At 49.0% G+C, this 27,860-nt stretch overlaps 1 protein-coding gene across 8 annotated transcripts in view; it reads right to left on the reverse strand.

Annotated features, from left to right (window-relative positions):
• Positions 1–10,118: 10,118 nt before the first annotated feature.
• LOC308591293 (CCN family member 2-like) overlaps positions 10,119–27,860 on the reverse strand; it is a 32,583-nt gene continuing 14,841 nt past the window's right edge. For 3 of the 8 annotated variants that reach the window (XM_081201998.1, XM_081201997.1, XM_081201995.1), the window contains exons 2-7: positions 22,373–22,554; positions 16,533–16,746; positions 14,792–15,046; positions 13,670–13,723; positions 12,950–13,161; positions 10,119–11,564 (exon numbers count right to left, since the gene is read on the reverse strand). In XM_081201998.1, coding sequence (XP_081058124.1) covers positions 11,253–11,564; positions 12,950–13,161; positions 13,670–13,723; positions 14,792–15,046; positions 16,533–16,746; positions 22,373–22,504 — 1,179 coding nt within the window. In that variant the 5' untranslated portion in view covers positions 22,505–22,554 and the 3' untranslated portion in view covers positions 10,119–11,252. Of the gene's footprint in view, positions 11,565–12,949; positions 13,162–13,669; positions 13,724–14,791; positions 15,047–16,532; positions 16,747–22,372; positions 23,361–27,860 lie in introns of those variants that run through there. The other 5 variants (XM_081202001.1, XM_081202000.1, XM_081201996.1 and 2 more) reach the window with 4 other exon arrangements.

Raw genomic sequence — 27,860 nt, forward strand, 5'->3', positions numbered from 1 at the left:
TGCTTCGCAAGACGAATTTCCCTATGGGCTTGCTTCGCAAGACGAAAACGTCTTGCGTTTTTTGCAAGTTTGTTTCCTTTTTCTTAACACCGTTAATACAGTTGCGACTTGACTTCGAGGAGCAACTCATAGAACGCGATGTGGTAGCCTTTTTTTTGAGGTTTTTGGTGATTTTTGAAGCTTTTCCAAAACTTTTCCGACACCGTGCTTCGCAAGACGAAAAAGTCGCTAGACGAAAAAACTCACGGAACAAATTAATTTCGTCTTGCGAGGCACCACTGTATGTTCACCCACAACTTAACAGTTTCAATCCCCTGCAACCTTAACAAACTACAGTTCCCAGGATTCTTAGCAGGGAGCCATGTGCTTTTAAATGTATGCTCTGGGTGACCCTTGTCAACCCTGGATGCTACACAGAGTATGCAGTGTTTCGTATGCCTCTGAATACCAGTGGCTGGGAATCGTAGGTGGGGAGAGGGCTGTTGTGCTTAGGCTCTGCTTGTGGGCGTCCCATCTGGTTGACCACTGTGAGAACAGCATGCTGGCTCAGATAGGCCTTTGGGTGCTTCCTAGATTCTTTTCAGTTGGCAAAGACTGGAATGCAGTGTGGGATCTCCCATAACGACGGCCTCCTAAATGGGATTTCAGATCTTTCAAAGAAACGCTGCTTTTGTTCATGCGCGAGTGTGCGTCGTACATACACACGGGGAGTTCCTTGGGAGTGGTTAGTGTTAGGGACAGTCTGAGCTACGGAAGTCTTTATGGGGAGCTGGAAGCACAGAATCGTCCATGCTAGGAATTAGTGGCATTTGGCTAAGACGTGAACCGAGTTCAACACACACCTCTTGGAAGGTCTCTTATTTATTAGCTGACAAAGATTAGGATTCTAAATAAGGCTACCCTGTTTAAATAAAGAAGTGGGTTGCCCTCACCTGGAATGCTGTCCTTAGCTGTTAGCGTGTAGATCTTAAAATAGACAGAGCGGTAAAGAGAAAGTAGCCAAAGACCGGGACATCAGAATGCTTGGGAGAGATTGAAAAGAGCATGTGCAGGTTTGCTATAGGAACTCTGCGCACTGTAACTGTCCCTATTTACTGCAGACATTTTCTGATTTCTCAATAGCTGGCCTGGCCACGGTACATTCTGATTTCTATTTATGCCTTTGGAAGATAACCTTGCTAAGATTTTGTCAGTGCGATTTGCTAGGATTATCATTCTTCCTAGGTTTCCCTCCCCAGTAACTCTAGAAAAAATATAGCACGGGGTTTTGTCGGTCGGGGCTGTTGCAGTGCGCTTTTGTGTGGGGCTGCTCTCGAGGACGGTTCAGAAGCTGCAGCTGGTGCAGAATGCAACTGCGAGAGACTATGTGGCCGGGGACCAAAGAACATTGCATTGGCTGCCAGTTAACTACTGAGCCGAGATACAGAGCCAGCGCATAACTCGGGTGCTCAAAAGCTTGCGCTGGCTGCCCAAAAGCTTCTGGGCCAGGTTCAAGTATTAATTTGCAATGCCCTTAACAACTTGGGTCCAGGATACTCCAGTGACTGCCTGATCCTTTATATCCCTGCTCACTCACGAAGGTTTTGTGGGCTGTCACCATTAGTGGTCGCTCATGGCTCCGATGGACAATGCACAGCTGTTGCTTTTGCTGTTGCGGGTCCATGCAGTGCTTTTTTTCCTAAAAAAATGTTTAGGGGTACTCTCATTTTCCTACTCAAATTGAAATACTGCCCCTCAATGAGGCCCAAACTTAGATTCACAAAATGTTTAGGGGTATGTGTACCCCTGCATCCCCCCAGGGGGGAAAAGCATTGGGTCTATGTAATACAAACAGCAATCCTATGCCCACTTACCTGGGAGTAAGCTCCAATAAACCCAATGGGTGTTGTTTCTGAGAAGACATATATAGGATTGCTCTGACATAATTTAAAGAGGAGGCATGCTCTGCATTCGCTACTCAAAATACAGATCAGTTGAAGACACATTCTGTTTAATATTGGGCATGCAGAGGATATAGTTTGTTTAAATTCACTTTTTAAATTATTGTGTAGGGTATCCTAGGCTGGTTCACTCAGCCCTTCTGTCTTCAGTGAGGCCTATTTCCTACCTAATGGTGTTTAGGATAGCAGCCTTGAACTGGACCTCTGTTCTTTGGCAATTGCAAGCTTTCTATCTTCTACAGAAGCAGTGCCTGGTTTTGAATCATTGGCATGCATTGGTTCAGGTCTGCCTAACGGGTAATTTAGAACAAATCTTTCCCAAATCTTTGGGTTCAATGACCCTTTCATAAACCTAGGAAGTTGTCATGGATCGCACTCCCTGACTGAAATTCTTAGGAATGTACCGTATTTTTCGCTCTATAGGACGCACTTTTTCCCCTCCAAAAATGAAGGGGAAATGTGTGTGCGTCCTATGGAGCGAATGCAGGCTTTCGCTGAAGCCTGGAGAGCGAGAGGGGTTGGTGCGCACCAACTCCTCTCGCTCTCCAGGCTTCAGGGATAGCCACCTGAAGCCTCCGGAACACAGCGGGAGGCCCCGCTGTGCTCCGGAGGCTTCGGGTTCCTTTTGCTGAAGCCGGGAGAGCAAGACTCTCCTGGCTTCAGCAGAGAGGAAGAGTGAGAGAGGGGGAGGAGGAGTGCCGTCCAGGTTCCCCGCGCAGCCATCTCGCCCCCTGCCTTGCCCCAGGCGGCAGCGTCCCGGTGCCTCTTTCCTCCGCTGTGGCAGCGGCGGTAGCGGGCTGGGGGGGGGGAGGAAGAGCGAGAGAGGGGAAGGGGGAGGAGCGCCGTCCAGGTTCCCCGCGCAGCCGTCTCGCCCCCTGCCTTGCCCCGGGCGGCAGCATCCCGGTGCCTCTTTCCTCCGCGGCAGCTCTGGCAGCGGCAGCAGCGCGGGCTACGGGGAAAAAGGAAGAGCAAGAGAGGGGGAGGGGAGGAGCGCCATCCAGGTTCCCCGCGCAGCTGTCTCTCCCCCTGCCTTGCCCCGGGCGGCAGCGTCCCGGTGCCTCTTTCCTCCGCTGTGGCAGCGGCGGTAGCGGGCTCGGGGGGGGAGGAAGAGCGAGAGAGGGGGAGGGGGAGGAGCGCCGTCCAGGTTCCCTGCGCAGCCGTCTCGCCCCCTGCCTTGCCCGGGCGGCAGCATCCCGGTGCCTCTTTCCTCCGCGGCAGCTCTGGCAGCGGCAGCAGCGTGGGCTACGGGGAGAAAGGAAGAGCGAGAGAGGGGGAGGGGAGGAGCGCCATCCAGGTTCCCCGCGCAGCTGTCTCTCCCCCTGCCTTGCCCCGGGCGGCAGCGTCCCGGTGCCTCTTTCCTCTGCTGTGGCAGCGGCGGTAGCGGGCTCGGGGGGGGGAGGAAGAGCGAGAGAGGGGGAGGGGGAGGAGCGCCGTCCAGGTTCCCTGCGCAGCCGTCTCGCCCCCTGCCTTGCCCGGGCGGCAGCATCCCGGTGCCTCTTTCCTCCGCGGCAGCTCTGGCAGCGGCAGCAGCGCGGGCTATGGGGAGAAAGGAAGAGCGAGAGAGGGGGAGGGGGAGGAGCGCCGTCCAGGTTCCCCACGCAGCTGTCTCGTCCCCTGCCTTGCCCCGGGCGGCAGCTTCCCGGTGCCTCTTTCCTCCGCGGCGGCCATAGCAGCAGCGGCGGGGTGGAGCGAGATGCACAGGCAGGACAGGCGGCGGCGGCCCGGGGAGTGCAGCGCGTCAGCCACCTCCCCTTTCTGGCCATTCATCGCTTCCTCCACGCTCCAGTTGAAAAGGTCACTTTTAAAAAAAACAAACAAACCACCTGCCACCGGGAGCCCAGTAGGAAGTTGTTCAAGCTGACATTCTCCGCCCGCCCCCGTCCAGGCTGGGTGAGGCGGGCAAGCGGCGCGTCTCTCCCCCCCTTTTCTGGAGCGCACGGCCAATTTGGGAGGGAAGGGGCGCTCTTCCGGGGTGGGGGATCCGCTCCTGGTTGCACCGCCATTGCATTGGGGGAGGATGCAAACCTGAACGAGGAAGCAGATCCTGTGCAGGGCTGCACCGAGGAAAGGCGCGTTGCGTCGAAGGTTCCTATTGAACTCAATGGCGCTCGCGCTTAGTTCGCGGGGCCAGAGGGCAAGCCTCTCTGGTCTACTCAGAAGCAAGTCTCAGCGATGCTGAGGGAATCTCACGCCCAAGATAAGTGTGCCGGCTGTTGCAGCCTCAGGCGCAGCAATCCAACTGTAGCTGCACTTGATGGCACACTTAGCTTACATGGGAACGAAACCAAAATCAGGGATGGCGAAGCTGTGACATTCCAGGTGTTGCTGGGCTACAAATCCCATCACCGCTGGCTGATGGAAGCTGGAGCCCAACAATATATGGAGGGCTACATCATCCCCACAACCTATATGTGTAAAAGAACTACGAAAAAGGGGGAGAGAGAGATACTAGGCTATCAGAGATCGCAAAGCTCTTGCAAACTATTTTTAGCTCAGCTGAGAACTGGTGGTATCAGGAAATCCTTAAACGTGCTCATAAACCATGCAAGCAGCTTTAAATTTCACTTCTGCTTTTTCTTGAAATAAAGAGATGCAGGACAAACTAAAAGGGAACTCTGCACTGGTGGGACATTTAAATGTCTTGCTTTAGCCCTTTTGCAAAGAGGAATTTAAAATGCAGCATAGGTTTTCTGGTGTTTTCTTTTTTTACCATCCTGGCATCTTTCATGTTTAATAAAAGTGTTCTTGGTGAAATATGGAAGAAGAAAAACGCAGAGATGGAGAGCTGCACAGTGCCTCTTCAGCCAAGTGGGAGGAGAAATGGAAGGGGCTCCATTCCGCTTCGCCGAAGGGGCGCTGCGCAGAGAGGGGGAGATTTTTTTCCCCTTGTTCTCCCCCTCTAAAACAAGGTGCGTCCTGTGGTCCGGAGCGTCCTATAGTGCGAAAAATACGGTAAATGCAATAAAATTAAGAAATATCAGTCTATAATCAATATTTATTAATCATCAATCACCATTACCAGGAATCATAAAAGGTTAAAAAAGAAAAAGAAAAACCACGATACCTGCAGACTTTTTTCTTTTTTAGCAACAAAGCAGCATGGTCCGAAAATACTGTTGTATTGTGGAATCATCTATTAAATGCAGAGGGCAGATCCACACCAGACATTTACTACTAATGCACTTTTAAAACACATTACTTTCCTTAAAAATAATCCTGGGAATCATAGTTTCCTCCACAGAGCTGCAATTCCCAGCACCCTTACCAAACTACAGTTCCCAGGATTCTTTGGAGAAAGCCATGCGCTTCAGATGCATGGTGTGCATTTGCCCAGATGTTCCTCCTTGGCAAGGAAGGTGCACTCTGTACATGCCTCTGCCCTTTAATTCCGAGTTCCTAATCCATTTTTTGGTGCTATACTTCATAAATGTATTTTCTACCCCAGGCATAGCTGTCAACGTTTCCCTTTTTTTAAAGGGAAATTCCCTTATTCCGAATAGGATTCCTCATAAGAAAAGGGGAAAAGTTGACAGCTATGAGCCCAGGGTGTTTTGTGCCCACCCATTTTTATTTAACCCTCCACCCCACATAGCCCCATCAACCCTATGGTCAATATTGACTAAGAGGTCATTTCAATTTCTTTCCTTTCGTACAGCAATATGTGCAAACTCTACCTTTAAAGCACATTCTCCCCCTCCAAGTATTCTGGGGCCCTGTAGTTTACCCATTGCAGACTTACAATTCCCACCAGCAACCCTTCACAAACTACAGAGCCCATAATTATTCAAGGGAAAGAATGTTCTTAGAATCCGCTTTAGGGGTATTATGTGTACACTGCCTTGGTCGTTTTCGTTCTATGCTGTAGTCCCATTGTATCCTTCCTATGCAATGGTGAAAAGGCCCTTTCCTATGACCTGGGGACGCTCCCTTTGTTTCCCAGCCCAGCAAAGCCCAGAAGACGCCGAAGCATGGCCAAGAGCTCCATCCTTTGAACATCTCCTGGCAAAGCAGAGGAACCTCTTTTCAGCTGCAAAAAGTGGCAGCCAGGTTGCCCCAGACCTGCAGGATCCTCTTCTTCCATTAGCGGCAGCTGGGCCTGGCTGATAAGGAGCTTTACTTGCTAGGCAAGGGAACATTCTGAGGATGAATACTTGCCTGACGGCAAGTACCAAGAATCTCCCCCTGGCTCCCTTATCCCTCCAGAAGCAGCTGGGGCCAAGCTGGCACGCCCAGGATGGGCCCCATCAGCCAGACACACACACGGGACAGCGGCGGCCTGGGATCAGGCGATACGGCTGTTTATGTCCTGGCCACAGCTTGCAGGGACCGTGAGCACGTCCTTGGTGATGAGCTGGGCTGTCTATCCAAGCTGGGCCACCACCGTTGAGCAGTCAAATCCTTCCTGGGATAATTAGCTACTCCCCCAAGCAAGGCAAATGGATGCACCTGCCAGAGATGATGGAGGACAGGGAACAGCTGCTTCGTGACAGGGCAGAGGGGAAGGTCCAGATAGGTGTCTCCAATAATGCTACTTAATAGATGGCGCTCTTGCAGGTCCTGTAGTTGTAAGCGGCAGGCTATGTTTTGCAAAGGCTTCTTAAAGGGCAAAGTTAAGGTGATGCTTAGAGGGGAATTCTACAATGGATCTGCTAAAGAAGATCTCATACGGCAGTGATCCCATTGTACGCTTCCCTGGGAATGAGTAAAACTATCGTTTAAAGCCATAGATCCCCACAATATAAATGCCCCCTCCCTTTTTTACACATTCAGCAAACAACTCTATGAACTACAGTAAAAGGAAAAGGAGAATTACCTATGAATGCATTCAGTGGGGCTTATTGCCAAGCAAGCAGCTTTAGGCTCACCCCATATAAGAAAGAACAAGCAGTACATATTTTAAGGCAGATTGCAATCAATGTTTCGGAAGCTTAGCAGTTGAAATATAGATCCGTGTCGTGTGATTTATTTTTGTCTACTATTTTTCTCAGGCTGTGCATTAAATTGATTTTTAAATGATTTTTTAAAAAGTGTTTGGCTTTTACTGGTTTTACGTTGCTCTAGGACAGTTTGGGTTTTTTTTTTTAAAAAAAAAACCAACCCACTGCCTATTGCACTAATGACATTTAATTTTAAGTGGTTGTATATTAGGTTTGGTCTTTTAGGAACTCAAGACTCGTTTGTAAATGTGTATGTTGCAAAACAGCAACTGTCAAAACAGCCTGTGGTTGGAACTCTGAATTTCTTCTAGCACTGCCATCACAGACCCAGACCCCTATACCAGACTCATCTTCGTTTTCTTCCTCCGCAGACTTAGGGTGCTCCCAGACTATTTCTGGGCCCTTGCAGATAATGGTGAACTCCTCTTCTTGAGGAGCCTTTTAGTTAGTGAGGTGCACACTGCCATCTAGTGACCAATGCCTCTAATGAAGGTGGAAAGAAAGAGGGAAATGAAGACAAAATTCATCTCTCCCTTCCCTTCATTAATAGCAGCACAGCTGGTGCAGCTTAGGGTTCTGCCCAATGACCCAGTCTTCCCTCATTCATCCTCATTTGCTTGCACAAAGCTTATGCTGTAGTTGGACTATTGTTTATTTACAGGGCGGTTATACAACAATAGGCATTCATTGTTCATCCTGATTTGCTTGCAGGGTGTTTACATATTTTCCTGCTCGTCGTTCATTCACTCCAGACTTTTCGTTTCTCCCCATCACTTTCCAAACTGCAAGTAGCCCATTTTGGGGTTGTTGTTGCTAAAGTAGGCGCTACCGCTAATCAACCCCTATTCAGAGTAGACACATTGAAATTAACAAACCTAAGCTAGACCTGGCCATTACCTTCAATGGGTCTTCTCTGAGTAGGACTAGCATTGGCGAACACCTTAGATTTGCTAGGCTAGGGCAGCAGAGTGCTTTAGGCACAAGCCTAAAGTTGAATCTCACCCTACCCCTTGCAAAACACTGTCTGGAATCTGAAGGCACCTTTTTCCTGTAAAGATCAACTGAGACCTCTAGCAGACTTTAGCTTAAACTGCAAGCTCCTGTGTTTCCTATTGCCAGGAATTATTATTCCTTGATAAGCTACTGTACGTGGTCTGGATTCATCCATTCTTCTACCCTGCAAGCCAGTGGCCCCTTGTCATCCGGGATTCACCCAGAAGACTGAATGGGAGCCCTGAATATACTACCCTGTGAAGGGCAGGGAGGGAGATCAGCCCCCGGTGGAATGATGTGGCGAGGAGCAGCTTCCATAAGCTGTTAAGCCTCCGCAAAGCCCCTCTTACACACTAACTGGCTGCTGCTTTGCACATCTGTTCTGCGGCTATTTGTAGCTCATCATCAAGGACTTTGGCTTTTGGAAGGGAGCTGACCGCCCAATGTCTGCTGCCTTCGTTATCACTGGGATGGAACAGAAGTGAAAGCCAGGCCACGTATTCCAACCGTCTCCTATTTTATAGATATGATCCATGGTTTCCAGTACCCATCCCTGGGAGATCACCGTCTCCATTTTTGCTCTGGGGCATGTTTGGGAGGGAGAATGTCCTTTTAAAAAAAAGAAAGGTTGGCAAAAATGTGCATTAGGAGCCAAGCCTGGTGCCAGCATGCAGCACCCTCAGGCAATTGCCGGGCCTCCTGAACACCCCAGAAAGGGCTGCCACTGACAGCCCACCACACACACACACACACACACACACACACACCGTATTTTTCCATCTATTTTTTGGGACATCAAATTAAGAAAACACCCTTCAGCACTACCCATGTGTAAGACGAGCCCCAATTTTAAACCTAATTTTTTGGTTTTAAAAAAACAACAACCTAGTCTTATACACGGAAAAATACAGTATATAGGCAGCTCTCCAATCACTGCCAAGCAACAGGGCTGTTAATTTCCCACAATATCCCTGATGTAGCAGGACATTCTGGGAAATTTTAACAGGGTCTCTTCTAGCCAACTGCCTATTACTGCCAGAGCTCACCCACAACAAAGGAAGTTTGGGAGGGGGTCCTGTAGGTCATCTAAAGCCCCGTTTGATGCCAGAAAGCTAGAGACCAAGCATCCCTGGTGGGTGGCTAGACATCTTCTGCTTGAAGACCTCCAGTCTACTGCTCCTCCAAGGCAACCAATTCCACTATGTTCCAAAGCAGCACCTCTCAACATCACGAAGCTTTTCCAAAAGTCCAGCTGAAATCCACCCTCCCTGAATTGACGCCATACAGTCCAGTCCTGCTTATCATAGACAAGACTTGTGTGACAGCCTTTCAGGTGTTTGAGGAATGCTACCGAGTGTATTTCCGAGCACAACTCAAAGTGTTGGTGCTGACCTTTAAAGCCCTAAACGGCCTCAGCTCAGTACACCTGAGAGGAGCATCTTCACCCTCACCATTCACCCCAGACACAGGTCCATCACCAAGGGCCTTCTGGTGGTTCCCTCACTGCAAAAAGTGAGGTTACAGTAGTGGTGCCCGCCCTGTGGAACGCCCTTCCACCAGATGTCAAGGAAATAAACAACTATCTGACTTTTAGAAGACATCTGAAGGCAGTCCTGATTAGGGAAGCTTTTAATGTTTGATGTTTTATCACTTTATTTTTAATAATAATAATAATAATAATAATCTGTTGGGAGCCACTCAGAGTGGCTGGGGAAACCCAGCCAGATGGGCAGGGTATAAATAATAAATTATTATTATTATTAAATATTACCACATGTTCCACCCTAGCCCCCACCCAGTCTTCTCTTCTTCAGGCTAAATATACCCAGTTTCTTTCTGGAAGCAGGGACGGGTGTGCTCAGTTCTCCAATGCTGTTTGCATGGGACTCCGAAATATGCATGCGTTGCTAGCTATTTGACTGGCGACTTTTTTTTAAAAAAAAAGGTTTATTGTTATCATCTTTAGCTGCAGCATCTAGGAACACAGGGAGCCGCCTTACAGAGTTGGACCATTGGGTCTGTGTAGTTCGGTATAGTCCACACTGACTGGCAACAGCTCTCCAGGGTTTCAGGCAAGGGTTTCTCCCAGCCCTTCCTGGTAAGCAAACTGCACTCATTCCCATTTGCCTTAATATGACTCCTCCAAGTCAGATAAGCAAGAAGTTTTTTAAAAAGAGAAGAGAAGAAAACACTAAGGAAAGAAGTGAACAGCAGAAGTGGAAAAAATAAGACCCACAACATCAAAAAGTGCTAATCGTAACAATAGGCTTTAAAAATAATTTTCATGGTATTTACAGTTGAAATTGGGAGGGAAGGAGCATCTCTACAGGGGGAATCTGGATGCTCGGAGCAGGGGGCAGGTTTATGGGGAGAAAAGGAGGAGGCTCCATCTTGTAAATCGTCCAAAATGATTAACACCAGTCTTCCAAATGGTAGGTGATGGCGAATCCTCTGCCAAAAGACAGAACGCTGAACTCAATGATCTCTTGCCAGCCAGGTTATACAGCAGATGCCTATCAAATGACTTTTGTTGTTAAAAGACTTCCATAGCCTTCCCTTTGACTCGTTTCTGCTTGTGATTTGTAGTGCTGGCTTTGTACCTTTGGTGAGAGCAACCTGTGTCGCATCGAGCTAATATTTCCCAGCTGGTTTTGCGTTCAGATCAGCTACTCTAAAAAAGGTTTAACTCTGAAGCCGGAGGTGAGCAGCTGGGTCTGTGCTTATGTCACACAGCGACAGCCACCTATCCAACTTGAGTTCTAGTTCTTGGAAAGTTTGCACCTGGAGAACAAGGGGGGATGTTTTGCTGTGCTGGCCAAACAGCAGCGAGAAGGAGAAAGGGATCGTGGGAACCAAGGGGCTGCGTACGGTATGATGAAAACTGCCTAAAGCCAGCGCGTTATTGACAGTTGTTTGCTTGTGGAGCTGGATCAGAACTCCTTAGATAAGGAAGCTACCTTTGGAACCGGGGATCTGGTTAGTGCAAAACCAAGTGTGCGAGCTTCACCCCACAAAGTGCCAGGTTCGTGCTGTTGCACAACAGAGCACTGTTTTCCAACTGGTGGGTCCCTCTACCATGTTGCAGCACGTTCTAAGGCGAGTTTCACAATAGCTGTACTGTCGCCATACAAATACATGGTGGTAATAATAAAAAAGAAAAAAAGAACTGGACCCCCAAATGCACACTTGGTTGTAAGGCGAATCCTGGGTCTGAGAAAGCTGGAGCCTCCTGCCATAGAGGACTGTTTAGTGCCTGGACTCACATGCCTTCCAGTCTACTGAGGTCACCCTCCTCCATCCCCTGATTCTCCCAGCAGCATCCCAGGTAACAGCCAGCGCCATCTCTGCCAGCCTGCATCATGGAGGTGGTATGGGATAGGCTCTACTGCCTCTCAAGCTTGACGTGGTCCCCAATCATGCGCCGGTGGTAGGTGGCCAGGAAGATGTCGTTGTCTGCGGGACAGTCGTAGTGGCAGGAGCAGGAGCGGATGACCATCATCTTGCGCACAAAGGAGTCTCCCTCCGGGCACTGGAACTCCACTTTCGCAGTGCTGGTGATGTGCGGAGTGCAGCAGCGCCCGTCTGTGCAGCTGCCGCAGAACTTGGGCCGGTAGGAGCGGGTGCTGGTGCAGCCCGTGAACTCAAAGCGGATCGCCCGGCGGGGCTTGGGGTTCCGCACACACTTCTTTCCCTTCTGGAGAGAGGAGGAGGGTGGGGAAGAGACCACGACAATAAGTATCCTGGCTCAGTTCTGGATGTAGGACTATAAAAACCACACTGGCAGTGGCTCTCCAGAGTTTGAGGCAGGGATCCTTCCCAACCCTAGCTGCAGATGGCTTGGGTTGTGTTTAGGGTCTTGCACATGCGGAGGAAGGGCTCTGAGACCGAGGTATGGCCCTGCGAAAGCTTTGTCTAGGTTTTGCCACTCCAGATTCCAGGTGAGGTGGGCTCACAATGCTCATCTAAACAATCAACAAATCCCTGCACAGGGAAGCAAATACAGTCGTACCTTGGATCCCAAACGCCCTGGAACTCGGACGTTTTGGCTCCCGAACGCAGCAAACCCAGAAGTGATTGTTCCGGTTGTGAACGTTCTTTTGGAACCCAAGTGTCCGACAGGCCTTCTGTAGCTTCTGATTGGCTGCAGGAGCTTCCTACAGCCAATCAGGAGCCGCGATTTGGTTTTCGAACGTTTTGAAAGTCAAACAGACTTCCAGAACGGATTCCGTTCGACTTCCAAGGTACGACTGTACTCCAGGGCAGGAGACAGTGTAGTGTAGTGGTTAGAACAGGATAGAAACCGAATTTCCTGCCCAAGGAAAATCCTTGGCCGTCCTCTGGAGGTATGGGGTATGTGTGTGTGCATGCGCACTAAGAATGTTGGGCCAGGGGAACCTATGTTCAAATCCCCTATGTTCAAGGCTACGAAGATCACTGAATGACCTCAGAATGGTCATTACATCTTAGGCTAACCTACCTCACAAGGTTGTTGTGGGGTTCACATGAACAGAGTGTGGCGGGGGGACGGGACTATGTACACTACCTTGCTCTCTTTGACAAAAAGGATGGGTGCAAATGTAATAAATGAAAAAGAAGCTTTCTCCATCCCAGCTACTTGAGAACAGCTTCCTGAATGGCTCACTGAAACCAACAATTTTAAAGAAAGATTTGGTCTCTGTCTAGCTGTCTCTCCTCCTCCTCCCTCCCCGTATTTACATGGGTCATATTCTTTGTATTTTGCCCATTCTTTCTCTCTCACACACGTATTTCTTTCTCAGCTTGGTTTCCTTGCTGTGTAGTGAGAAAGAGGACCCCTTTCCTATGACCAGAGAGAGGAAACCCACTGAGAGTTGTTCATGCAGGGAGATCTTTTCCTGCATTGCCAGCTCAGTGTAACAGGACAAGTGAGCGGGCAGGGAGCCTAGAGGGAAGGAGGTGAGGTTCAGAGAAAGCCAAGCAGGGCGAGTCAAGAGGCGCAGTGGACCAGCTTGGGAACGCAGGCTGGAAGCAGCTCGCCATGCCTGGCATGGTCCGATCTCATGCATTTACACCTGCTCCAGTTAGCTGCCAGTTAGTTACCTTGATGCTCTTCTCTAAGGGGACATTGCAGTACCGGATAAGGCAGAGCCTGCTCTCCTTCTCCAGCCGGCACTGGGGGTTGTCGTTGGTGACCCGGGTGGAGATGCCCATCCCACAGGTTTTGGAGCAGGCGCTCCACTCTGTGGTCTGCACCAAGCAGTTCTCCTGGAGGTGGTTCGTCTTGGGCTTGCGAACTGGGTTGTTCCTGTAAACTGAGATTGGAGGAAAGGACTTTGGTGAGCAAAGGTCAAAGCTGCATCCTTTGGTTGTCAGGCTGGACCTCTGGACAGGAGAGGGCAAAGGGAGCCAGGAGAAACCACCTTAGTAGCCTTTTCTTAGGGAGATTGCTTGAGTGCTCTCAACAGCTGGCCTCCTAGACGGTCAGGAAATACCTGAAAGAGATAGCTTGTGCTATACCCCACAGGCTTAAGGCCCTTTGGCCTCTCTATCTGCCCCACCTTCACTGTATAGAACAAAGCAATTCAGAATTCTCTCAATTTTCCATTTATCTTGGGCTATGTCCAACTGAGGACACATTCACACCCCACTGGTGTGAATGGTACCAGTTTAAATAGTCATGGCTCCCCCCCAAGAATTATGGGAACTTTACAGTCATTGTTGTTGTTTTGTCGTTTAGTCGTGTTTTGTCGTTTAGTCGTGTCCGACTCTTCGTGACCCCATGGACAAGAGCACCCCAGGCACTCCTGTCCACAGTCATACCTTGGGTTAAAGTCACTTCAGGTTGAGCATTTTCAGGTTGCACTCCACGGCGACCTGGAAGTAACGGAATGGGTTACTTCTGGGTTTCGCCACTCGCGCATGCGCAGACACTCAAAATGATGTTACGCGCATGTGCAGAAGCAGCGAATCGCAACCCGTGCACGCACAGACGTGGGTTGCATTCTGCTCAGGATGCAAACGTGGCTTCGGAACGGATCCCGTTTGCATCCAGAAGTACCACTGTAGTTCGTTAAGGGGGCTTAGAGTTGTTAGGAGACCCCATTCCTCTGCCAGAGCTACAGATCCCAGAGTTCCCTGTGAAAAGGGATCACTGTCACAGCACTCTGGACCCAAGTGCAAGAGCATTCTCCTTTTGAGCAACTCAGAAGAGTACGGCCTCTGACAGTGAAGGTAGAAGATAGCCATCAGGATTAGTAGTCATTGATACCCCTGTCCTTTATGAATTTGTCTAATACTCTTTTAAGACCATCCAACCTAGTGGCTCTCACTACCTCCATTCCACTGAATCGTCCAACGTTCAGCTTCCATTGGATGCCCACAAGTTCTAGTGCTTTGAGAGGGAGAAAAACTTCTCTCGATCCACTCAAGGGCTGCCACATGGAAGAGGGAGCAAGCTTGGTTTTCTCCTGCTCTGGAGGGTAGGACTTGAACCAATGGCTTCAAGTTACGAGAAAGGAGATTCCAACTAAACATCAGGAAGAACTTTCTGACAGTAAAAGCTGCTCAACAGTGAGACGGTCTCCCTTGGGAGGCTGTGGACTCTCCTCCCTTGGAGGTTTTTAAGCAGAGGTTGGATGGCCACCTGTCATGGATGCTTTAGCTGAGATTCCTGCATTGCAGGGGGTTGGACTAGATGACCCTTGGGGTCCCTTCCAACTCTATGATTCTATGGCTCTTACCTCTTACTCGACTTGAACTAAAAATTCCCAGACACTGCTCGTAGGAGAGTTGCTCCATCCCTTGATCATCGTGGTTGCCCTTTTCTGAACCTTTTCCTTGAGGTGGGGTGACCACAGCCAGCTTCTTTTAGTCTTTCTGCTCCAACAGTCCTACCTGTCTCCTTGGTCACCCCCCCCCCACTTTCCCAACGAGTCCCCTCACCTGCCATGCCCTTTCCGTAGTGGCTCTTTGGGCTGCTGCCCCCTTCGCAGACCCACTCTTCGCAGCACTTGTTCTGCACCTTCACCCGCCGGGGGAAGGGGCAGTCGGGGGAAGGGAGGCGCATGCCGTCCGTGCAGAGGGGGATGCAGCCAATGGCGCCATCCATGCAGATGCACCGCAGTTTGCAACTGGGCTGGAAGCTCTCTCCGTTAAGGTAGATCTTGCCCAGCAGGTCACAGGTCGCCCCTTCATGAGCTGGTGGGAAAACAGAAGAGAAGTCTGTTGTCGAAGGGATCCTGTCAACACATGCATCTATGTTGTGGTACAAAGGCAGGTGAGCAGCTGTCGTCAAGAGCTGCTGCTGGGGAGACTGTGGGCAGGTGCCCCTCATGGCCAGCCAATGATCTGTGGGTTGTGCCTGTTACGATATAGAAGCAATGTGGCAGCGAGCTGCTGGCTTGAAAGCAAAACATAAATGGGAATGTTGGGGCTGTTCCGTGGGAAACAAAGGGACAGTCTATTCACAGTGCGAAGCACCGGAATTAGCTCAGAGTGTAATATGAGCTGTACAGGAAGTACAGGAGGAGTTTGTCTCTCTGCTGTTGGAGTTTGAAGAGAGCAGACGTGTTTTCTGTAACGCTGCAAAAGACAGAAATAAAGACATGTAAATACGTTTCTGTCTATCTCTTTCCCCTGCCTGGGGGGGGGGGCAGGAAAGAGTGGTGTGTCCTTCTCACATTGGGGAGGATCACCGATCGCGACCTTGCCTGGATCCTGCCGGGAAATGCAGACAGGGAGGTCAACCGGAGATTCAAGCCGGGTGCCTGGAGAGTGGCCAGTTTCTTCTGATAACAGCTTGAATCCCGACAGTGCCTTGTCCACTTTGCCCTGGGGACTGACTCTGCCCACCCATTGGATCCTTCAAGGCCGGCAGGGCCAAGAGAGGGCTTTCTGCCCTGACTAAATCTTGCCTGAGCAAAAAGGTCTACCTGAGCTCTGGAGTTTCCCCATATAATTGTCCTTTGGGTTTTGACTTCAAGGCTTGCTCCCCAACCCAATTTGGCGAGGGGAGGAAATACTAACTGATGGGAGAGGAAGACAACAACCCACAGTCTGAATGCATCGCCCATCCAAAACTGCTCCTGTGTGGATGGGAAACAGGGCTGTCGGACCTTCAGGGCCGACCTGAATGTTCAAGGTTTGTCAGGCCCCCTCTCTAGGCAGCACAGCAAGGGCTGCAACCTCCAGGTGGGCAAGAGTGCCTGTTGAAAAGGTTTTTAAAGAACAATTAAGTAGACTGTGCTTGCAAGCTTCATTCCATCAGGAGCCAGCCGCAAATTATTACATAGATGCTAGGGGGTGGTGGTGTCTTCCCTCTTCCCCTCTCCCAATTAACCTCCGTCTCCAGGGTTCAGGGGCAGGAGGGAGAACAGAGGAAAAATCACCCTATGGCATCACTAGGGTCTACCTACCGTGACATCACCAGGGGGCAAAGTTTGAGCCCTGAAATCTCAGGGTGTGGGATGCTCCTGACCTCGACCCCTAACAGGAAACGCTGTGCTATCGCACAATTGGAAGAGCACGCAGAAAAACTGGATCTGTGCCACCCACTTTATCTGTTAGCACTCTGGTGCGTGCACAGCCATCCTTACACCCACGTGACCTAGTCTTGCCATTCGGGGGGGCGGGGTAGCACCAAACAAGCCTCTTTCACGGCAGAGAATCTGTGGAAGCAGCTCACCTAAGCAGATGCCACTGTCTCTGTGGATCTTGGAGAAGTCGCAATAGAGCCCTTTGTGGTGATCGCAAGGCTTCTGGAGTGAGCACAGCTCGCCGAGCTGCCTGGCACACACTTTGCAGCATCCACAGCCATCCAGCAACAGGCTGGTGCCAGCAGGGCACCGGAGTGCCTGCATGGGGCACTGGCAAGGGTACGTGCATGCCTCAGATGCTGCCTAGAAGGAGGAAAAAGTCCATGAGCATGGGCGAGAGCTTGGAGCCTTGGCTGCAAGTTGCTCTGAGTTGCCTTTGGTGAGAGAAAGTGACCAATAAATTGGAATCATCATCATCCATCATCAACACCACCATCACAGGGAGCGGATTGCAATAATCCAGTCTCAAGGTTACCACAGCAGCAAACAGTCTAGCCATACAAAAGCCCGTCTCAACACCCACATGTATCTCCATTCTCTCATCAGACAAGCAAGAAGCAAGGATGGATTCCAGCCAGACAAAATAATAACAATAATTACTATATATTTATTTACACCCCCATCTTTTGCCCTGACAGGACTCAAAGCAGTTTACAGATAAAAATAAGAACAGCTGAAAACATAGGGAAAACAATAATCAAGAACAATTAAACAGTGCTACAATTAAAAGCTGTGGAATATATTCTACAAAAGCACTTGCGGAAGGTGCAGAGCACAGTCAATGAGGGATGCAGCCTGTAGAGAGTCCTGAATGCTACGGAGAGAGGCCTGGAGGGCCCTGTGAGAGCGAGTGTGGTGTAGGGGTTAGAGTGTTGGATTAGGACCTGGGAGACCAGGGTTCAAACCCCCTCTAGGCCATGAAGCTCACTGGGTGAGCTTGGGCCAGTCACTGCCTCTCAGCCTAACCTACCTCACAAGGTTGTGGTGGGATTAAATGAGGAGAAAAAGCTTGGAGCTTGGAGGAAAAGCTGGGACAGAAGTACAAATAATGGTAATGATTAAAAAGTCCCATGCCTTAGATTCCCCGCCCCTCTTAAAGGTAAGCATCCACACTTCGGCTCACGCCTGGAAATAAGCAAAAAGCCTGGAAATCTCTTAAAGCCCTGGCACAATATATCCCCAATATCTGTTTCCAGGCTGCTGGCCAAGCAGCTGTGTTTCGATGAGCTTCACCTTTCAGTCCGTCTTCAGCAGAAGCCCCGCAGTAGTCATTCTGAAAGGTTGGCAGGTCCCTGTGGCCAGGCCATCTCTGCCTAGAAGCAGCTGCAGCTGGCACAGCAGCCTCAGACAAAGGAAGGCACTCTGCCCCTCGGAGGCCATGGCTTTTGCAAAGCTGCCTCCGCCAATACTCTCCGAAGGCGTAGCCAAAGAAAGAAGGAACAGTCGTTCTCGATGAGAAGAGCAGCCGTTTGGGACTCTACGGATCTGTTCAGGGATGCCCTGGTCCCATCTGCTCAGCCTGCAAGTCGAAACACGATTGATGTTTCTTCAATGCCGGCACGTCAGGCTTGAGCCCGGGTACCTGGCAAATTACTCATGCTAATGTTCTTTCTGCTTCAGATCACCTTCCCCAGCATCAAAACCTTGCAGATTCACTTCTCACGTCTGCAGCTGTTCTGGCTGCAAGGAAGCCTTGAACTGGATCAGTGAACCACACAGATCTCACCTCAGGGAAGGAGCTAACATGGGCGGCAGCAACGCCTTTGAATTGCTTTATGGTTCATGCTATCACATTCCGGGTTGGGGGGGGATTAGCTGAGTAGCTCTTACAAGGCCCAGGGCACTTGGGGACTCTGGGATGAAGTCCCCATTCCCAGCTGGAAGCAAGTACAAAGAACCGAAATGAACACATTTCTCCCCACCTTTCCAATAACATAAATATTAAGGAGCATTGTAATATTCTGCCCCCACTTCTATCATGGTGTGGAAGGAGAGCCTTTGTCCTTCCAGAAGTTGCTGAACTACAAATCCCATCATTTCAGCAACACCTGGAAGGGGCAAAATCTTGTCCTGGTGCAGGGAGCCCTTGGCCCTCCAGGTGTTGTTGGACTACAATTCCCATCAGCCCCAGTCAGAATGATAAATGGTCAGGAATGATGGGACTTGCAGTCCAACAACATCTGTGTGTGTGTGTGTGTGTGTGTGTGTGTGTGTGTCCCAACTAGCTACCCCTGTTATGAGGCTTACTTTGCTCAACTGATAAAGAAACCTGTTTAAAACCCCAAACAAGGAGAAGTCACTGGTTATAAGACCAGTTTGTCAGGAACTGCTCATCCAACTAACTCGGGGTGAGAAATCGGCGCTGCTCCAGATGTTGCTGGACTCCAACTCCCAGCGTCCCTGCCCATTGGGCTGGCTGCCTGGGGCCAGTGAGACCTGGAGTCCAACCACATCTGGAGGGTCACAAACTTCTCATCGCTAGCCTAAGAAATTGGATGGATTTGAAAGATCATAAACACTGAGCTTCTTCTTAGAGCCACTAGTCACCTTGGGGTGCCCAAGCAGCTGTCAGATGGTACTAGAAGAAGAAGAGGAGGAGGAGGAGTTTGGATTTGATATCCCGCTTTATCACTACCCTAAGGAGTCTCAAAGCAGCTAACATTCTCCTTTCCCTTCCTCCCCCACAACAAACACTCTGTGAGGTGAGTGAGGCTGAGACTTCAGAGAAGTGTGACTGGCCCAAGGTCACCCAGCAGCTGCATGTGGAGGAGCGGAGACGCGAACCCAGTTCACCAGATTACGAGTCTACTGCTCTTAAACCCTGCACCACACTGGCTCTCAGAACAGGAGCCTGAAGGGGTTCCTTCCCTCCTGCTAACCCCTATCTGCAGCCTTCCCTTCTGCATCACCTTCAGACAGCCCTTGGGTGAAGAAGCCTCTGCAGATAAGGATCCATACACGCTCCCCACTCCTCTGTTCTCCACCATACAGGAAATGACTTTCTCAGTAATGAGAAAATAGGGGAAATGGGAGCACCATATAGTGGCGGCAAGAGAGACTTAAAACAGCAGCTGTGATAAGGAGCCAAAAATGGACTTGGTGGGTTGTGTAATTGCGTTTGAGAGCCAGCATGTGCAATGATTAGAGTGCTCCATCTAGGAACAGGGAGACCCGGGTTCAAATCTGCATTCAGCCATAAAGCTGGGTGACTTTCGGCCAGCAGCCTGACCCACATCGCAGGGTTGTTGTGTAGCTAAAATACTGATGGCAGGAGGAGGACACATGCTGCCTTGAGTTCATTTGAGGTGGGGAAGAATTAAAGATGTTTAAAAAAAATAGTAATAACCTAGGACACGGGACATCGGGTGTGGAGAACCTGTGATTGCTGAACTACATCTCCCATCACCCCTCACCTTCAGCCATGTTGGCTGGGGCTGATGGGAGCTGGGAGCCCAACAGGAGGGCCAAAGCTACTCCACCCCTGCACACCAGCTAATCTGCAAATGGAGCCTGTGGCTTCCTTCCACAGCACTTGCATTTCAATTAATTGTAAAACCATTAAAAAAAATAAAAAGGTACAGCACCAGTCATAGTAAACATTGTACCCAAACAGGAAGTTTTCCCCCTCAAGTCATACTCCATAATTTATACTGGCTTTTCTGCAATGGAGTTTCACCCTCAACCAGTGGGGATACCTGCTGCAAGCAGTCCATCCAGGATCTATTAAAATCCATCACTGCCCTCTATTTTCATCCGGTTCAGGGAGATATGGGGAAAAGCCAGGAGGTTGCACCATTTACCAGTTCCACGCACCCACGGCCATGCTTACAAACATAGGAAGCTGTCTTATATCGAGCCAGATCCTTGGTCCATCTAGCTCAGTACTGTCTACACAGACTGGCAGCAGCTCTCTGGGAATTTAGACTGGGATAGTGTCTCTCTGAGTTCTACCTGGAGATACCGGGGATTGAACCTGGGACCTTCTGCCTGCAAAGCGGGTGCTCTGTTACTCAGCTGTGGGATGTACTCGCCTCATTAGGGTGGTCTTTTGCCCACTTTGAGAAATCTTGAATGCTGCAACAAGCACATGACAAGCAGATGAGAATCCCGGCCCAAATAACCAGCCCGGCTTTCTAATTCTCACTGGTGCTTTCTCAACAGCATTTCCCCCTTGGAACTGGATAACTGTGTTAGTGCGAACAATGGCACCAGACACACTCCAGGGCTAAGGATGGAGGGGAAATCTAATTTTAAAAGATTCATATGCAGAATTTAATGTTTCCAGGCCAGAGCTTCGATTGCCTTCAGCCCCCTCTTGTATCGAGCGCCCACTTACATCCGAGACACTCATCCATTGGATGGTGTCCAATGCTAACCCTACTGAGTGTAGTCCCATCAAAACTCATGCTCATTATTAACTTAATTATGTTAGTCTCAATGGCTCTGCTCTGAGTAGGACTATTATTTTTATTTGTTTTATTTATTAAATTTGCATGCCTCCCTTCATCCGTAGATCTCACGGCGGTTCACAACATAAAAACACAAGATGAAAAGATGAAATACATAATATAAACGAGGACAGAAACCAAACAAAACAATATCCCCTGATATAACCTGTAGGGTGGAATTTAACAATGCACTAAAGTGGGGCATTCGCCGTGCAGGGAACAAGGTCCACTCATGCAGTGGGACTTCCCCTCCCTTCTGCACATCCCAACCCCCCCCCCCAACCTTCCAGAGAAAATTTAGAGGGTGTGGGGGGGTGGAGTCTTTTTTTGTGAGCAGACCTTGTTCCCTGCATTCAACAATTCAGTTCAGTTCTGCCCATAGCTTGTTGTTTTTTTTAAAAAGCTTGTATTCATATGCAAAAATATGTATAAAAGAGTCAAGCCTCACGCTGTATGAAATCTTAAGCCTACTCATAGTAAACCTATCAAAATCCAGGAACGCAACTAATTATTTTCAGTAGGTCTGCCCTGGGCAGAACTCCGCTGACAACAACTCTCTATTTCTGCAGCATAATTTTCTAAATATATACAAAGTGCCCTTTGCTTCCACTAAAGAAACTCAAACCATTCTAACATATCCTATGCATCATTATAGCTCAATTGGTCAAGCCCGAGACTCTTAATCCTAGGGTCGTGGGTTCAAGCCCCATGCTGAGCAAAAGGACTCATGCATTGCAGGGGGTTGGACTAGATGAAACTCGTGGTCCCTTCCAACTCGACAATTCTGTGGCCCCTTGTGTTATTATGCATTTAACACTAGACGTCTATTGTATGCATGTACCCTCCAGGTTTCCTAAAGTCACCAGTGTGTAAAATGGTAAAGGTAAAGGACCCCTGACAGTTAAGTCCAGTTGCAGATGACTCTGAGGTTGTGGCACTCATCTTGCTTTACAGGCCAAGAGAGCCGGCGTTTGTCTGCAGACAGTTTTTCTGGGTCATGTGGCCAGCATGAGTAAGCCACTTCAGGTGCAACAGAACACTGAAACCAGAGCAGTGCACGGAAACACCATTTACCTTCCCATCACAGTGGTACCTATTTATCTACTTGCACTTTTTGGCGTGCTTTTGAACTGCTTGGTTGGCAGGAGCTGGGACCAAGCAACGGAAGCTCACCCCGTCATGGGGCTTCGAACCGCCAACCTTCTGATCGGCAAGTCCAAGAGGCTCAGTGGTTTAGACCACAGCGCCACCCGCATCCCTCACTAGTGTGTAAACATATGCATACAAGAGGTGGCCCCCCAAAACCTGCAGAGCTGCTGCTAGCCAACTAGAGCTGGACCTCTGAGCACTTGGTCCCACCCTGAACATATTAAGCTCTGCTGAAGTCAACTAACTCATCTGGCATGCATCAAAGGCAGGCGCAAGTCTCATTCATTCATTCATTCGTTGCACACACCTCCTGTAAAATTGTGCATACATACCCAGCCAGGCCCCAGGACAAATAGAATGAGGGTGAAGGTTGTTCTTGCCCCGGCGTGGTCAGACATCCTGAGCCCCTCTCTTTGTGCATCCCTGCCTCTCTGCCTTTGGGAGGGTGCTGTGCTCAAGCTCATCCTTAAATAGTCTTTTCAAAAAGGGGTGTGTCTGGATAGCAGCGACTGGCCTGGAAAACAGCCCAAAGTGGGTGCAACAGAAAATGCACTGAATTCCAAAAAACTTCCCCTTCTTCTTCAAAATTCCTGTGGCCCTGGTGGTGAAGTCTGGGATAGGCACGTAACATTCCACATGGGGTGGGGAGAGAGACCCAGCATCTCTGTCCAAGTCCTTTAAAAGGCCTTATTTAATCTCCAAAGCATGTAGGCTGCAACAATTTTCTCTCCCCCTCTGCTGTTAGTCTCTATTGGCCACAGGAGCTGAACTTGTTAAATAAACTCAAAGCACGCTGGGCTAATTTCATTCCCCCCTTCAAGGAGGGAGGAGGGGGAATGATGATGGAAAGTCCAGCTGTTGTCTTGAAAGCAATACGGTACCACAACTGTGCTTCAAGGCACAAGCCAGGGCTTTGAAAACTACCGAGAGATCAATGCCAACACGTCTGCAGGGTGTGATCACCTGTTCTGAGTCAGTGCCGCAGAGCCAAATTAATCACAGATGAAAAGCTTCCCGAGCTGTAAAATAGTTGCGTGGGGTTAGAAAGATCCTTTGAAAAGTGGGGATACTTGTTTTCTGAAGCCTAATCCAGGCAGATCTTCCCAATCGCAGGGTTAACCTTGAGAAATGGATGCTTAAAACTGGACTTGCCCTCACTTCTTTTAACTCAGTGGCAGGACATCTGCTTTGCATGCAGAAGGTCCCAGGTTCAATCCCCGGCATCTCCAGGTAGGGTTGGGAATTCCCCCTCCCCGTCTAAAACCCTGGAGAGCTGCTGCCAGTTAGCGCAGACCAGGGTTTCCCAAACTTGGGTCTCCAGCTAACTACAATTCCTAACATCCCTGGCCACTGGTCCTGCTAGCTAGCGATGATGGGAGTTGTAGTCCAAAAACAGCTAGAGACCCAAGTTTGGGAAACCCCGGGCAGTATAGAGCTAGATGGACCCAAGGGACTGGCATGTCAGCTCCATATGTCTCCATGTTCCTAATCGTTTGCTCTCTTCTGGACATGCTCCAATTTTCCAATGCCATACTTGAAAGGGTCTTCCTTAGAATAAGCTAGTAGTAGATAGGTAGCCGTGTTGGTCTGCCATAGTCAAAATAAAAAAATTCCTTCCAGTAGCACCTTAAAGACCAACTAAGTTAGTTCTTGGTATGAGCTTTTGTGTGCATGCACACTTCTTCAGATACATAGTATCTATAGATACTATGTATCTGAAGAAGTGTGCATGCACACGAAAGCTCATACCAAGAACTAACTTAGTTGGTCTTTAAGGTGCTACTGGAAGGAATTTTTTTATTTAGAATAAGCTAGTTTGTTATATTCTCAGGCTGGAGCTCTTCAGATAATCTCACTTTTCTTTGAGCATGCATATGTGCTGCAGAGGCAAAAATTATTTATGCATCGCAGGGGGTTAGACTGGATGACCCTTGGTGTCCCTTCCAACCCTACAATTCTGTGATTTCACTTATATCCCACAAATGTGTGTTTGCAGTTCCATCAAAGCCTCAGATATTCCTCAGGGCAATAAAGGGGTGGGGAAGCCCCACTTCAAAGGGGCAGAGCCAGTAGCCTTTCACCTGCGGTCAGACTCTAGTTCCCATCAGCCTCAGCCAGCATGGCTAACAGCCAGGGATTATGGGAGTTGGAGTCCAAGATTTGGAAGGCCACAGATTCCTCACTGCTGCTCAACTTGGTGTGATCACTGACTCTAAACCCTCCTCCCATCCCTACAACAAGCCAAGAGATGCAGAAATTATGCTCGAATGACTCAGGATGATCAAAGAGAGGCAACACCCAAGTTTGGGGCTATTTATGCTTCTGTACTACTCCCCCCAACACACACTTTTTTTTTTCTTTTTGCCTGAGCTGCTTTAGAAGAAGAGATAAAGATGTCAAACCTGCTTAGAGTCTCCCTGGAGCAAGGAATGCTCCATGTTTAATTCACTTAAAAAATATATGTGCTTCCCCCACAACTGCATCCCTTGCGTCTTGCTACCCATTTCCCCCCAATTTGCTTTCTTCTTCATTTTTGGGAATAGCTCAAAAGTTATGTAATGCTGCCACGAGATGGGATAGGCACTAACGGAGATGGCTTTAAAACACAGGAGTATAGAAAGCATGGACAACACAGAGGAGGCAGGTGGACCAATGGTCTAACTTCATATAAGGCAGCTAATGGGCAGCATCTCTCCAGAGCCCGTGTGGTGTAGTGGTTAAGAGCAGTAGACTCATAATCTGGTGAACTGGGTTCGCTTCCCCGCTCCTCCACATGCAGCTGCTGGGTGACCTTGGGCTAGTCACACTTCTCTGAAGTCTCTCAGTCTCACTCACCTCACAGAGTGTTTGTTGTGGGGAAGGGAAAGGAGAATGTTAGCCGCTTTGAGACTCCTTCGGGTAGTGATAAAGCGGGATATCAAATCCAAACTCTTCTTCTTCTTCCAATGAGTCTTTCCTCCAAAATTCTCAGTGGCATACATGGTATTCCCCCACTTTGATCTGCACAACCACTCTGTGACGTAGGGAGGCTGAGAGTTGGTGATCGACAGGTCACCCAGCAAGCATTATGGTCAAATGGGGATTTTAAACACAAATCTACCCAGTTCTAGCCCAGCACTCTAACAACTACACCTTACTGGTTCTCACTGAGCCTTGGAGCATAGTGCACACGGAATACTTGCTGTCAGGCTCTGAACACTTCACAATAACCTTGCATTGTTGTCTTATGAACATGAGACACTCCTTGCTGATGGACCTGAAGCTGAAAATGTTGGCTTTCTGTTACCTGCTGAGAATAGCAAGCAGGTTTGTGTCAGGAGTCTATGCAGCATCCAGGGTAGTGGTGCTTCAGTTATGGTGCATCATGTATTCTTCTTCTTCTTCTTCTTCTTCTTCTTCTTCTTCTTCTTCTTCTTCTTCTTCTTCTTCACATTTACAGATCTCCCTTCCTCTTAGGATCACAGAGCGGTTTACAGTATAAAAGCACAAAAATACATAACAACAGACAAAACAATAACCCTGTCCCATTGCATAAGATGCTGCAGCTGCAATCTCCTGCACACAGGCAGGCAGGTGTGGGGGACTCCCTGGTCCTGAATGGGGTAACTGTGCCCCTGAAGGACCAGGTGCACAGCCTGGGAGTCATTTTGGACTCACAGCTGTCCATGGAGGTGCAGGTCAATTCTGTGTCCAGGGCAGCTGTCTACCAACTCCACCTGGTACGCAGTCGGAGACCCTACCTGCCCGGGGACTGTCTTGCCAGAGTGGTGCGTGCTCTGGTTATCTCCCACTTGAACTACTGCAATGCACTCTACTTGGGGCTACCTTTGAAGGTAACCCAGAAACTACAACTAATCCAGAATGCAGCAGCTAGACTGGTGACTGGGCGTGGCCGCCAAGACCACATAACACCAGTCCTGAAAGACCTACATTGGCTCCCAGTATGTTTCCGGGCACAATTCAAAGCGTTGGTGCTGACCTTTAAAGCCCCAAACAGCCTCAGCCCAGTATACCTGAAGGAGCATCTCCACCCCCATCGTTCAGCCCGGACACTGAGGTCCAGCGCCGAGGGCCTTCTGGCAGTTCCTTTGCTGCGGGAAGCGAAGTTATAGGGAACCAGGCAGAGGGCCTTCTCGGTAGCAGCGCCTGCCCTGTGGAACACCCTTCCACCAGATGTCAAAGAAATAAACAACTATCAGACCTTGGGAAGACATCTGAAGGCAGCCCTGTTTAGGGAAGCTTTTAATATTTCATTGTATTTTAATATTCTGCTGGAAGCCGCCCAGAGTGGCTGGGGAAACTCAACCAGATGGGTGGGGGTATAAAAATAATATATTATTATTATTATTATTATTATTATTATTATTATTATTATTAGTTTTAGTAGTAGTAGTAGTCTATCAAACAAATGGGTTCGCTCTGGACTTAATCATGCTTTGAACAGCCCTGCTGAAATCAGTGGGACAAGCTGGTCACGACTACTTAAGTCCCATTAATATCAGCACACCTACATGAAGCAAGACGACTAAGTCTGGATCCAACCTGCACCCTCTCTGCAATGCCACTTCAGGTCCCTGCCTTTGCTCCATGCTGCCACTAGGTGGTAAAATACCAGACCTGCCTGGTTTGCTGCTGCCACAGGCTGAGGTAGCATTGCTGTCCATTTCAGCCACAGAGAGAAGTTTCTAGTCTAGATTTTCCACTACTTCTGCCTTTGGTTAGTTCCTGTTCTACTGTTATTTCTTAATTTATTTATTGTTTTTATATCCCAGCTTTTTCTTCAAGCTCAAAGTGGCGGGCATGGTTCTTCCCCCTCCTCATTTAATCCTCACAACAATCCAGTGAGACTGAGAGGCAGTGTTGGTCCCAAGGTCGCCCAGTGAGGGGGGAATTGAACCCTTGTCTCCCAGGTCCTCTTAGTCAGGCAACCTAACCACTGCACCACACTGGCTCTCTTGAACGTCTTCAAATCATCAGTCTGTTTTCTATATTCTATAACTGCTGGTTCCGCAACCCCTTTATTTTCAGGTTTGCTAAAGCTTAGGAGGCATTTTGCTTGGCTTTCGTGGTTCTCTTGGTTCTAACAAGGGAAGAACTTTGCCTCTGGGTTCTGGATCCTTAAATATTTTGCTTCAGCTCACAGGGTGCCTGCTGTGTTGGACGCAGGGCTGTCTGGGGCAGGAGAGGCAGCTGGAACAGGGGCAGCTGCAGACTCCGCCAGGGTGGAGCCAGCTTGGAGAGAAGACAGAGGCAGTCAGGGATGAGGAGAAATTAGCCCAACGTTTGTAGGGCTACAAGTTCCCCATTCCAGCACTAGGCTTAGGAAAATGACACCTGCTAATTTTTTTGCTGCGTGCAGGTGTTGAAAAGTGCAGAATCCCTGTCAGAAACTGGGTGGCAACCCAGCCACACCCAGATAGCTGAAATAACTGAAGGCCATCACCTGAACAGAATGTTCTGTAGATCTGTAGATGTGTTAATTTTTTAAAACATGTGTAGGTATTCTGCTTCTAGCCATTTGTGCACTTAAAATAAAAAATATTTGTCCAAACCTGGAAAAAAGTGATGAAATATATCTAAAAATTTTCCCCACCATCCCCAAAATGTTCCTTCTCACCCAGAACAGAACATTTCACGACTACAATTGCTGAACCTGGGGCAGGAATAAGTGAGTAGGATTCAGACTGAGTTTATTGCAATTAGTTTCATTGGAATTGACAGGAAAAGTTAGGCATGGCTTATGTCTCACTGTTTGATTAGTTCAACAGGAACCAAGTACAACTAATTTTGTCTGGATTCAACTCAAGGGAGTTTATTTCT

The sequence above is a fragment of the Podarcis bocagei genome (assembly GCF_964188305.1).
Source record: "Podarcis bocagei genome assembly, chromosome: 7".
Taxonomy (NCBI): Eukaryota; Metazoa; Chordata; class Lepidosauria; order Squamata; family Lacertidae; genus Podarcis; species Podarcis bocagei.